Here is a 13,510-nt window from a genome sequence, read left to right on the forward strand (position 1 = left end):
GTTCGTCAGGAACTGAATTTCAAAATAAAAAGAACCGGAAACAGACGTAGGCCTATAAGGGACATTTCGAGCATCATTGCGATTGTCAACATTTTTGAGTTTAGGATGACCGAAAACACTACACTACCCATAATCCCCAGCTATCGTTTAGGACTACAGTCCCCGACTCTTCAAGGTCTGGGATTGGATGTTGGAGTGGCAGTGCGCCAAGGTTACGCAGAGCGTCAAACAGCTGTTTGAAATGGAACGAAACCACGCCAGACTATCCAACACTGGAATCGAACGCCCCCCCAGAACTACACATTACACGATTGTGTTTCACAAAATGTTCTATGGGACGTCTCTACTGAACGTTTTCGTTTTTCCCACAATTAGAAGTTGCTAGTATTAAACACATTGGTGTTATCAAATGTAAAACATATAATTAATAAATGGGTGAAAATCGCTGTCCATAATGCGCAGCATTAATATATACCCACATGACAGCTCATTGATACTTTGTAATTCTACTCCACTACAATTCAGAGGTTAACCTGGTATTTTTACTCCACTACACTTATTTGAGTTACTTTGCAGATTCTGATTAATGATGTGAAATATAACCCTTAAATCAGACTTTAGTTACACCTGAGTAAAATGAGATATTTGATAGTTGGTGCTTGAGAAGACTAAACATGTATCTGCAATTGACATTAATGGAAACGAGTAATAAAGTATATTAATTACTCGTTATTCTCTACTAATAGTTAATTAAAGACTGTATATTATGGCTATTTTGCACATCCCTGTCAAGATTTTAAAGGTGTATTGACATATCATATACACAACTACGGTGTAGTTATGCAATGAATGAAAAACTTGGGTCACAGGTCCCTCAACAGTGCATTACAAGACATCTATCAATATGTGTATACCTCCACCATTAAACTGTCATATTCTGCACATTTCTTATTCTATCTACATACATAAGAGTATAATCCATATGTATAATATCAGTTAAAATAAGTGCTTTAACATAGTTAACATTGCAGGAAAGCAAGACCTTAATCTGTTATTTAATGTTTAAATAAAGGTTAATCCGTTTTTCTGTTTTGCACCTCCTCCTATTAATATCTTTGTACATCCTGCACTAAACTGTTTTATTGAAGAGATCACTTATAGTATCTTCTTGATTTTTTATATTCTATATTTCTATCACAGACCTTCTACTTTCCCCCTATGAAAGTATATGTACTCTTAATATTTTTTTAATCAAATATAACACATAAAAACAATAATTCAATAACGTGCTTTAACCACTAGGCGGTGCACACAAGGTACACACAGACACTTGTATGTACAACATCTGAAGATGTGTAGTTTTATTCATGCTTTCACATAATTTTACAGCATATTGCTATACTATTTCAGACTCAGTATTTACATTCTTACATTCAAAATTCAATCCAATTCAAATCAGTAATATCTTTAAAAACTACAAGTCCTTTTATATCAGCTGTGCACCGCTATGGTGTAAATATAACCTATCTATGAATTATATCAAATGTAAAAGTCAGCCGAATTAGTGTTGATACTGCAAGGAGACGTATTGTGAGAAGAGAAATTGAAGATGTTTGGTAATTGGTGATATATTTATGATCCACGCCAAGTATTCAGTTTCGGCGGCATTTCTTCAGTTTTTCCAAAGGTCTTCTCATCAGGGAGCTATAAATAAAGAACTACGGCAGATCTGTAATATGTAATGCAGCCGAACCGTGTATTACAATGCCGTTATGTGATGACTTTCAAAGAGAAAAGCAAGAGCACTCGGAATTAAGTATTATTTTATTCTTTTAAAATGTTTTCCGGATTTCATATAATATAAACACCAAATCCCAGCATGCATTGCGGCTAAAACATCCAATCAGCGTAGCTGAGAATCTTGGGTAATCGCTCGAAATGCTTACGTCTGTTTCCGGTTATTTTTATTTTGAAATTCAGTTCCTGACGAACACCAAAAAAGACCGAGATTATGGAATTAAACCAATAAATAAAAGCAAGGATAATTGTGTGTTATTGGTGAGTAAATAACAGTGTGTTATTTTGAAAAGAATAACAAATTAGAAGGAAAAAAAGATTCTAAAAATACGAGGCTCTGAGCCCCATGTATTTTCCTCACAGACGGCAAAACTAAAGGTCTAAAATAAAGACCTAAATGAATATTTGGGATGTTCTTGCCTTTAGATTCTCCCAATAAGTCCAAGTACAGAGGGTGACTTTGCTGTGAAAAAACACATTTCCACCAAAAAAACGTTAGCATTCATGAAGTAATCTTCGTCATAACTAGCAAATTAAACATCATGTACATGTACTGCACAAATAATCAGAAATAAAAACTCATTCCTCGCATAAAATGACATCAAAACGCATTTTAATGGCCAAATGAACCTTAAAATAGGGATTTTCCACCGAGAATAACACGAAGGTCGGCCATTGTTCTTCTTTCGTATAACGTTAGATGTCCAACTCGGTGTCGTGTAGCCATGCCCGCATCTCTGGTCCTAGGTCGAAGAGGCTGGCTTCCGAGGGTGGTCTATATAAGGGGCAGATGGTGATTATATGGACAGCGGTCTGCTCAGGGTCACCGCACTCGCATGCCGCACTGTCCGCCAAGCCCCACGTCTTCATCGAGGTTTTAAAGCGACCGACCCCAGTTCGCAGACGGTTCAGAGTGGTCCACTGCCGGCGCGGTAGGTCGTCTCCTCCAATGGTGCCATCTCCTGGGTCCCAGATGTAACGGTGGATTCGGGAGGGCCCGGCTGACTCCCACTCCTGCTTCCAAGCTGCTGCCAACCATGCATCTCTGGAGATATCCTCAGAGGTGGAGTTGAGCATCTCTTGAGCTGCTATGTTGTAGGGGTGGCGGGAATTGAGTCTGTTTGGAGGTGCTGGAGTTATTGTGGTGTGGTGCAGGATGTGCCAGTCATACTTTTGTGCCTTCCTGGCCAGGGCGAGGGTGGCAGCCTCCCGTCGGAGGCCGGCCGGTGCTATTCCCACGAGGACTGGCAAGAGGGACACAGGGGTAGGCTTTAAGCATCCAGTTATTATTCTGCCACGTCGACCTTTTTCGCATGAGGGCTTCTGCTCCAGACTGGGGCGCAGTATTCCGCTGCAGAGAAGACCAGGGCTTGAGTGGATATTCGCAGCGTCTTAGCGGAGGCTCCCCAGGTTGTTCCAGCGAGGCGGCGGATCAGCGCGACCCTGGATGTCACCTTGGCCTTGACTTCTTCCAGGTGTTTTTTAAAGGACAATGTCCGATCCAGACGCACTCCAAGATACTTCGGGGGTTGCTGGACCTCCAGACATTTGTTGTCAACGCGCACCTCAAGTTCCCTCCTGGCTTCTCTGGTGCTAAGGTGGTATGGTCGGCCATTGTTGTTGATCACGTGGTCTGGGAGCTGTTGCAGCGTCCATAGCAACCATGAATGTGTACACATTCATGAAGTAACCTTCGTCATAACTGGCAAACTAAACATCATGTACATGTACTGCACAAATAATCAGAAATAAAAACTCATTACTCGCATAAAATGACATCAAAACACATTTTAATGGCCAAATGAACCTTAAAATAGGCATTTTCCACCGAGAATAACACGAAGGTCGGCCATCGTTGTTGATCACGTGGTCTATGAAGGTCTATGGGACGCCCTGCCCGTAGAAGCCTGACGGGCAAGGGGTACCCTGTACGTAATATAGCGACGGGGAGGGGCCCTGACCGTCCGTCAATATGTGACGGGATGGGAGTGAGAACGTGTTGCACAGACACACACAAACACACTCTCTCTCTCTCTCTCTCTCTCTCTCTCTCTCTCGCCATAGTTTTTGAACAGGTGGCAAAATGGTCAGATATACAAGTCAATGCATTCTTATGGGACGCAGTGCTGCAGTTGGTTGTCTCTGATCTCTGGACACACACAGGTGTTATGAGTAGGTGCTCAGCACAGAAACAAACACTGACAAACACACCAGACTGTCTCAGCCTATTCTTTTCTGTCTGATGGAGACTTCATACTGACTTCAACAGGTTACACATATTTTATACATTATTGGTGACGTATGGTTTTAGTCGAAAAGTTTGCAGTTCAAATATTCTTCTGCTTTCCCAAGCCTTTTTACTTTATTTTCTCATCTTAATACAAATTCATTCACTACTACTTACATCTGATATTTAACTCCTTCAGCCTATTTTCAGCTACAGAACCCATTCAACTATTACATTATTCAGCTATCTCAGGACATCAAGGCTATACATGTTGTTGTTTATACCTTTTTTTTTAAACCTTTTCTTTGAAATATTAAGCTTTTTCTGCATTTTCAGCAAAATTCAGCCATAAATGTTCACAGTTTACAGCATTCGCACGCATTTTCTGCAGGAAATGCATTTTCTAGTTAGATGTTAGGGCTCCAATAGTGAAGGACATTTATTTTGAAATCATTCGCTGGCTCGGCCCGGAAGTGACCTCTGCGTTTTCTCGAGATGCCTTCAAGCAGCCGAGCTTAGTACAAATACTGTTAGATATTGTTCATGTGCGACCGTGACTTCTTAAATTACAATTCACTTAAACATACATTATAACACTAATGCCTGTGTGCCCCCCCTCACACGCCCCGCCCCGGGTTAACATGGTGGACCCGGATGAAATCGCCAAGTTGTGCTACGAGCGTTTCCAGCAGCTGCCCCGGAGAGGGAAGCCTGAGCCGGGCAGAGAGTGGACCCTGCTGGCCGCGGTGCTCAGAATCACCCGGAGGGCTAACTCTGACACAGGTTGGACAACATACAACTATATTTCATGTTCTCTTCATGTCAAGCCTGCTCTGTAACCGGAGAGAAACCAGCCTTTTCCTTCCAAACTTAACATCGACTTGAGTTTCGTCAATGCAACGCGAGAACGTGCCGTACTGCTGACGTCATGACGGCAGTACAGCCAGTCGGTACCATGACCTGCACTCAAAATATGTAAAGCTACTAAAGATATTAAATAAACACAATTTACGTTTGAATTGGAGTGAGGTAGAAGTACAAAGTAGCAAAAAATGTAAATACTCAAGTAAAGTAGAAGCACCTCAACATTGTGCTTTAGTGCAGTACTTGAGTACTTGAGTGACTTCCCACCTCTGATTACATTACATTGCATTTAGCTGACGCTTTTATCCAAAGCGACTTACAATAAGTACATTCGATCAACAAAATACAAACTTGAAGAAAACAGAATCATAAAGTACAACAGGCTTCATAGAGCAAAAACATTTCAAGTGCTACTCAACTGGCTTTAGATAAGCCAGTCCTTTATTAGTATATAAGTGCTTTGTTAATAGTTCTATCGTGGAGTCGAAAGAGATGAGTTTTCAGTCTGCACTGGAAGGTGTGTGAGCTTTCTGCTGTCCTGATGTCAATGGGAGCTCATTCCACCATCTTGGAGCCAGGATAGCAAACCCACGTGTTTCTGCTGATGGGAACTTGGGTCCCCCTCGTAGCGAGGGTGCAGCGAGCTGTTTGGCTGATGCAGAGCGTAGTGCACGTGCTGGGGTGTACGGTTTAACCATGTCCTGGATGTAGGAAGGGCCAGATCCATTCACAGCATGGTACGCAAGTACCAGTGTCTTGAAGTGGATTCTAGCAGTTACCGGAAGCCAGTGGAGGGAGCGGAGGAGCGGCGTGGTGTGGGAACATTCAGGAAGGTTGAAGACCAGACGAGCCGCTGCATTCTGGATGAGCTGCAGAGGTCGGATGGCACATGCAGGTAGACCAGCCAGGAGGGAGTTGCAGTAGTCTAGGCGTGAGATGACGAGAGCCTGGACCAGAACCTGCGTGGCTTTCTGGGTCAGCTGGGGACGCATCCTCCTGATGTTGTAAAGCGTGTATCTGCAGCAGCGGGTTGTAGCAGCGATGTTTGCAGTGAAGGACAGGTTGTTATCTAGGATCACACCCAGATTCCTTGCAGTCTGAGTCGGGGAAACAACAGAGGTGCCGATGTTGATGGTCAGGTCAAGAGTGGGACAATCTTTTCCCGGAAGGAAAAGCACTTCAGTTTTGTCAAGGTTGAGCTTGAGGTAGTGAGCAGACATCCACTGAGAGATGTCAGCTAGACAAGCAGAGATGCGTGCAACGACCTGGGTCTCTGAGCGGGGAAAGGACAGAATTAATTGGGTGTCGTCAGCGTAGCAGTGGTATGAAAAACCATGCGGGCTAATGACTGATCCGAGCGAGTTTGTGTACAAGGAGAAGAGGAGGGTTAGATGCAAAATGTACTTTGCATCTAATTATACTATTTATCCAAAGTGGCCATTTTCTGAATGATATATATTATATCATTGGTTTATAATAAGTGATGCATTAATGTCATTTTAAGTTGCAGCTGAAGGATGAGATAACATGAACAACTGTTTATACTGCTAGATATCTCCATCCAACAGTTCATCAAAGTGTATCAGTTCATTTACTCTTTATTTGTATTCATATTATAAACCTGCAAAAGTAACTAGTAACATATGTTGTGAAATAATTGTAGGGGAGTACAATATTTTTCCAAAATGTTTTGGGGTAGAAGTATAAATTAGCAGATAATGAAAGTAAATGTAATTACTTTCCATCACTTCCGAAGCATGTACGTAATGAATGTATCATTGTCCCTTTATATCCAGAACACACTGCACAGGAACACGACTGCATGAACAATATGTTTTGCCTATCATTTAGAGAACATATTTTAAAAAGGATATAAGAATGTGAAGCATGTGTACGCACTAAATATGTGATCAAAGTCTTTTTTCTCCAACAGTTGAGAAGGAGGTTGTTTCCCTGGGAACGGGGACCAAATGTATCGGACAGACAGCCATGAGTCCCTCTGGTATGTCCTCCTGTTGCTGTGACCTTTGTGTCCTTTGTATGTGTTTAGTAGGAACAGAGAGTTTATTTTGGCAGGACACATATGGGGGTTATTCCCTATCTTTATTCAAGAGCGTGGTCTTTAGATTTGAGAGCATACTTTATGTCATTCTTTCCCTCAAACCCTGTCCTCACACTCAAATAGTGCTGCTTGCACTCAGATCTGCTGCTGCTCAAACTGTAGCTTGCACTCAGACATATTGCTGCTTCAGATGTCCTGTTCCAGCTTCAAACCTTCTCCTCGCACTCAGGCTGTTTCTGTGCGCTCGTGAAATGTCTGCTCTCAGATCTATTTCGTATATGGCTTCGCCCTCTAAGGCTATCGCTATTGGGTAATCCCCCTGCGTCCCCGCGCAGCACTGAAAACTTGTAGTCCACGCCCACCCACAAGGTGGGCCCCACCCTCGGGCCTCCTTCCGGTATAAATAGGAAGGAGGCCCGGCAATCTGCTCCCTCTTTTCTTCAGCAAACCAGCACAGTTACTGAAGCACAGCAATTGAGAATCATCATGAGCAACAACTGCGTCCGCGATGGTCCCTCGTGTGGCTCTGGGTTCATAATGAGTTATGACCAGCAGAGATAAAAGCAGTATGCGAATCCTGCCTGGGGTCAGAGCACGCGTACGCGGCTCTAAACCAGCAGGTAGCGTGCACACACTGCGCTCCCCTCCCCTCGGGCGACAGGAAGCGGAGAGCGGACGCTCTTGCGGCCGCGGCCGAGGAGGACGATTGGCCCGTCCAGGCTTACGAGCCGCGGACGGGGCCTCGGGTCCCTGGGGCCGAGTGCCGGGCAGGAGTCTGAAGAAAAGCAACTCCTGCCCCGCCTCCCTCCACGGTTCACCGTTTCGGTTCTCCCCTCCCTCCTCTCCTCCGGACGGGGGAGACAGAGTCGGAGCAGGGTGCCAGCTTGGCGGCCGAACATGCTTTTCCCCTCTCCGTCACCACAGCGCGGCGGCGAATAACATCGCGCTGCTCTCCAACTTGGTGGTGACACTGGTAGAGCGGTCCACCACCGAGGCAGAGGAAATCAGCAAGGCGGCCAGCACGGCGCTCATTCTGTGCGCGTCCGTTGCTGTCTCCAAGGCGAGGATTTCCGCATGGGTGACACAGATCCAGCGCCACCTCTGGCGGAAGCAGGCGTCTGTTACGGAGACGGCCAGAAAAGTGCTACTGGACGCTCCAATCAGCTCAGACGGGCTGTTTGGACCCCCGTCACCCCAGAGACAGGGTCTCCCGGCGGCGAGTCAAAGAGGAGTGAGGCTCCCCCGCTCCTGGTCTGCTCCGGTCAGCCGGTAATTAAGCCAGCTGCCACTAATCTGTTGATTAAGTAGACAGCAGGGCCTGCTGTTTTTTTTGCCGGTTAATAAACTGCAGAGCTCGCGGCATTCCTCTGTCCGAGATACGCCTCCTACACACGGTCATGATAACCCATGAGCGCCGTTATAACGCCTCATGTGGACAGCACTGTGCACACCTCCACTCATCCCCTGAGCGTGTACACGCCTCAGGAAGACAGCCGGAGTGAAACGCAGCGTTTGGAGGCTTCCTCGCAGTCCTTTCGCCTCACAGGCAGCGGCGGCGAGGGCAATGGCGTGGCTCGTCACCATGACGACCATTACAGGCTGAGTACCCCCAGCGGCAGCGCCCGCAGCGCCCGCAGCGCCATGGCGTCAGCGCTCGCTGCAGAAGCCTGCTGGTTTTAACCTATCGGTTAATAACCTACAGAGCTCGCGGCATTCCTCTGTCCGAGATACGCCTCGTACACACGGTCATAATAAATCCACGAGCACCGTTATAACGCCTCGTGTGGACAGCACTGCACACACCTCCACTCATCCCCTGAGCGTGTACACGCCTCATGATGAGAGCCGGAGTGAGACGCAGCGTGTGGAGGCCCCAGTGCAGCCCTTTCGGTCCAAGCTCACCTTGGGTTGCCTCACGGGCAGCGCAGGAATGCATACTTCCACGTACCCATCATCCCGAAACACAGGAAATAGCATTTGGTTATTTCCTGGCTCCTCGCATTTTTTGTGTAGAGAAGGCTGGAGCCGCTACACAGAGGAGGGATGAGAGTGTGGTTTTCTCTGGACGACCTGCTATTTGCGGGCTCGCTCCAGGGAGGAAGTCGCTCTATAGACGGTACATCTCGTATTGCATCTGTCAAAGCCTGGGTTTCATAATGAATTGGAAGAAGAGCTGTCCTCTTCCCTCTCAGACAATCGTTTATCTGGGAGTGGAATTAAACTCAGCCAGCAGCAGAGCGCGGCTCTCGCGGCAGCGAGTGGAGGAACTGACAGCTCTCCTCCGGCGTGTCACAACCCACACAGCCCTCTCCGTGACGCTCTGCTCGGCGTTGGCGTCAGCTGGTCACGTGATGATCCCCCGGGGTCTCTTCCAACAGGGGGACACTCCAGAGGTGGTTCATTCGCTGCAGAAGCCGCTGTGTTAACCTATTGGTTTATAAACTGCAGAGCTCGCTGCATTCCTCTGTCCCAGATATGCCTCCTACACACGGTCATAATAAACCCACGAGCACCGTTATAACGCCTCGTGTGGACAGCATGCACACACCTCTCATCCTCTGGGCGTGTACGCGCCTCATGATGAGAGACTGAGTGAAATGCAGTGTGTGGAAACTCCCTCGCAGCCCTTTCGCGAGGGCGTGGCTCGTCACCATGATGACCATTACGGCACATCACAGAGAAGCCCCCCCCCCCCCCCCCAGCAGTTCCATGGGATACAAGAAACACTCCTGTCATGTCAGGAACAGTGTCTTGCGCGGTTTTTACCCCCGCTATTTTTCTAAATCTCGGAAAAGAACGGGGGAGTCGCCCCGTTGCTGTACAATCAAATATGTGTTGATTTGCACAGACAACAGGCCACGGCTATGGAAGCAGCCTACCTCAATCGCCAGGGAGGAGTACGATCTGCGCAGCGTCTGAACGCAGCCAGGCGGCTGCTGTTCTGGGCGCGCACACACGTTGCTCTCATCAGAGCAATGTATATTCCCGGCGAATTGACCCGAGGGGCTCGCAGAGCGCAGCAGCCGTTATGCGAGGAGTATGGAGACTCAGACCAGTGTCACGCACACTGGCGCCTCAGTGGGATTTGGCTTTGGTGTTAAGTGCACTAAAGCAAAGCCCCATTTCAACCTTTAGACCAGGTTCCCCTTAAACTGCGTTCAGCCAAAGTAGTACTGCTTGTGGCTCTATCAGAGAAAAGGGTGAGTGATTGTCTGCTCTCTCTGTGGCTCCGTCATGCCTCCGGATCCAAGGAGATGCAGTTCAGCTGTTTTACGCCCTAACCCGGCTTTTATGCCAAAGGTCATCACACGCTCTTTAGAGTCGAGAGTGATCACCTTGGATGGCTTCTTTCCGCCTCCTCACAGGTCGAGGAAGAAGCCGCGTCTCATCTCCTCTGTCCTGTGCGCGCTGTCCTGCTATGTGGCGCGCACGGCGGCCTGGCACCGTTCTCAGCGCCTGTTTGTGCACTATAGAGAGCGCTCGATCGGGCAGCCTCTGTCTGCACAACGGCTGTCACACTGGCTGTGTGAGGCTGTGTCGCAGGCATATGTCTCCTCTGGGGTGGATCCCCCGGAGAACATCAGTGCGCACTACACCAGAGGAATGTCCTCCTCCACGGCTTTGCACGGAGGAATGTCAGTGGAAGATATTTGCACAGCTGCATCTTGGTCTTCCCCCTGTTCATTGATTCATTTTTATTTGAGGGATGTCTCCCATTCCTCTCTGACACACCCTGTACGGAGTGTCCTGTCAGAGTGAGTGACGTCAGGGATCCAGCGGTGCGCCTCTCTCCTGCCTCTCGGCACGCAGAGAGCGGCCCTTTTCCCCTCTTATAGGAGGGATGTTCCTTTTTCCTCTGACACACTTTGTACGGAGTGTCTGGTCGGAGTGAGTGACGTCAGGGATCCAGCTGGGCGCTCTCCTGCCTGTCTGACACGCAGAGAGCGGCTGTTCCCCCTCTATGATCGCAGGATAAGGTGGGACCTTCGTCTCTACTTTCTCACAGCGGCCGGTATGTATTGTTCCCAGCCTTCGTCCTGTCAGGAAGATAGGCATGTTTTGCTATGTTCCAGGGACGGGGAGGTGCCATTACGCATGGCGCAACAGGCAGGGGGTGTTATTGAGCAGGTGTGTCTGTGCTTCTAGTGCCGGGCGGACCCAGTGGGGCGCAGACTACATCATGCTTCGCCCTTAACCCAATAGCGATAGCCTTAGAGGGCGAAGCCATATACGAAATAGACCTGAGGTTACAGCTTCTATGAGTAATGGTGCAGCCCTCTAAGTGCTGGGCCCCACTGGCTCCACGAATAGCTGAAGAAAAGTTATTTTGTATGGAAGCAGATTGCCGGGCCTCCTTCCTATTTATACCGGAAGGAGGCCCGAGGGTGGGGCCCACCTTGCGGGTGGGCGTGGACTACAAGTTTTCAGTGCTGCGCGGGGGGATTACCCAATAGCCTTAGAGGGCGAAGCCATTTACTCATAGAAGCTGGGGTCAGTGTAACCTCAGATTTCTTCTGTGCGCGCTCGGATCTTTTGGGCAACAACCCTGTCAAAATCCCTCAACCAATAGGAGGCCAGGTGTCATTGCGGGTGCGTTCACTTTACTTATTAGAGCGTCCCGTAAGGGCGGTTACTCTTTGGTTTATAAACTACCGCTCTCCACGGCTTTATAACATAGCATGTACTTCACTTGTTTAATTTACAACTTTTTTTGCGGGGGGGGAAGCACAGTTAGTATATATATACCAGCACCTTACATAATAGCTACGTTCCGTGGCGGACTGGTCTGGGACTAAAAATCAGCCCGGGAATAAAATTAAATAGTCCCTCCGTTGCCTTCTGCACAAAACATAGTGCGAGGTGGTTGCTATGCAACAACAATAACAGCAAGCGAACATATTAGACAGACAGCATGGTGCTTTTTTTTTTCTGGAGATAGGCACTTCTCAATCTACTCCTCCATCGTAAGGCCCCCCCGGAGGTCGAAGTTAACCTTAAATGTTTCCATCTTAAGCTTGTTTGTTAGTTAGTTTCGTAACGGACGTAATGTAACAGTTGTACGGTTGTAGCTTTTCTCAGACGCGGGATACTGACTTGTGAAAAGTAACTACAATTATACCCGGGATATACGCTCATTATATCACGGCTAAGAAACATCAGATTGCTTGATTTGACTTGTCCGTTTTATAAATATATAACTGTGTTTACCCCCCCCCCCCTCCCCCCCAAACATTTTTGTAAATTAAACAAGTGAAGTACATAAAGCCGTGGAGGGCGGTAGTTTATAGACCATAAGTAAAGCGAACGCACCCGCAAGGACAACAGGCCTCTTATTGGTTGAGGGATTTTGACAGGGTTGTTGCTCAAAAGCTCCGAGCGCGCACAGAAGAAATCTGAGAGCAGACATTTCACGAGCGCACAGAAACAGCCTGAGTGCGAGGAGAAGGTTTGAAGCTGGAACAGGACATCTGAAGCAGCAATATGTCTGAGTGCAAGCTACAGTTTGAGCAGCAGCAGATCTGAGTGCAAGCAGCACTATTTGAGTGTGAGGACAGGGTTTGAGGGAAAGAATGACATAAAGTATGCTCTCAAATCTAAAGACCACGCTCTCGAATAAAGATAGGGAATAACCCCCATAGACAAACCATAAAGTTGTCACCACAGGATATGTTCTTCATACTTCTTTTTACATTACCCTGTTGCAGTCCAAAGTGAGGATTGATTACAATCATCACTGAAATCTTGCATGTATGTGTCCTTAGAATAAAACAAATACATTCATGTGGGACATTCCTTACAGCATGATGAACAATGAAAACAATGTTTTATCGATTCTTTCATTTGAGTTGTCCTTGATGCTGTCTTTTATGTAGGTGACATACTCAATGACAGCCATGCAGAGGTCATCGCAAGAAGGGGGTGCGTCAGGTGTGTATGTGCTGCACATGTTCCTCGTGCGTCATGCTGATGCGTACAAACAAACGAGTGTGTGTGCGTGTGTGCGTGTGTGCGTGTGTGTGTGTGTGTGTGTGTGTGTGTGTGTGTGTGTGTGTGTGTGTGTGTGTGTGTGTGTGTGTGTGTGTGTGTGTGTGTGTGTGGTGTGTGTGTGTGTGTGTGTGTGTGTGTGTGTGTGTGTGTGTGTGTGTGTGTGGTGTGTGTGTGTGTGTGTGTGTGTGTGTGTGTGTGTGTGTGTGTGTGTGTGTGTGTGTGTGTGTGTGTGTGTGTGTGTGTGTGTGTGTGTGTGTGTGTGTGTGTGTGTAGGTACCTGATCCAGGAGCTGTACAGGGCCGTGAGTGGGGGGGGGCAGCGCTGTGTTCTGTCAGGCGGAGGAGCAGGGGAAGTGGAGGCTTCATCCTGGAGTGTCCTTCCTCTTCTTCACCAGTCACACTCCCTGTGAGTCCTGCTCGCTCCATGTGGAGGAATTGAACCTCAGCAGCTGAGAGGAGAGGAGAGGAGATGAGAGGAGAGGAGAGGAGATGAGAGGAGATGAGATGAGAGGAGATGAGATGAGAGGAGAGGAGATGAGAGGAGATGAGATGAGAGGAGAGGAGATGAGAGAG

At 47.5% G+C, this 13,510-nt stretch overlaps 1 protein-coding gene across 1 annotated transcript in view; it reads left to right on the forward strand.

The window, feature by feature from the left end:
- The first annotated feature begins 4,454 nt into the window (after positions 1–4,454).
- Positions 4,455–13,510, forward strand: part of adat1 (adenosine deaminase tRNA specific 1) — a 22,009-nt gene continuing 12,953 nt past the window's right edge. The window contains 5 exon segments of the mRNA XM_034086238.2: positions 4,455–4,807; positions 6,822–6,890; positions 12,824–12,878; positions 13,212–13,245; positions 13,247–13,382. Of these exon segments, the coding sequence (XP_033942129.1) occupies positions 4,624–4,807; positions 6,822–6,890; positions 12,824–12,878; positions 13,212–13,245; positions 13,247–13,382 (478 nt within the window). The 5' untranslated portion in view covers positions 4,455–4,623.

This window comes from Pseudochaenichthys georgianus, chromosome 7 (genome assembly GCF_902827115.2).
Source record: "Pseudochaenichthys georgianus chromosome 7, fPseGeo1.2, whole genome shotgun sequence".
Classification (NCBI taxonomy): domain Eukaryota; kingdom Metazoa; phylum Chordata; class Actinopteri; order Perciformes; family Channichthyidae; genus Pseudochaenichthys; species Pseudochaenichthys georgianus.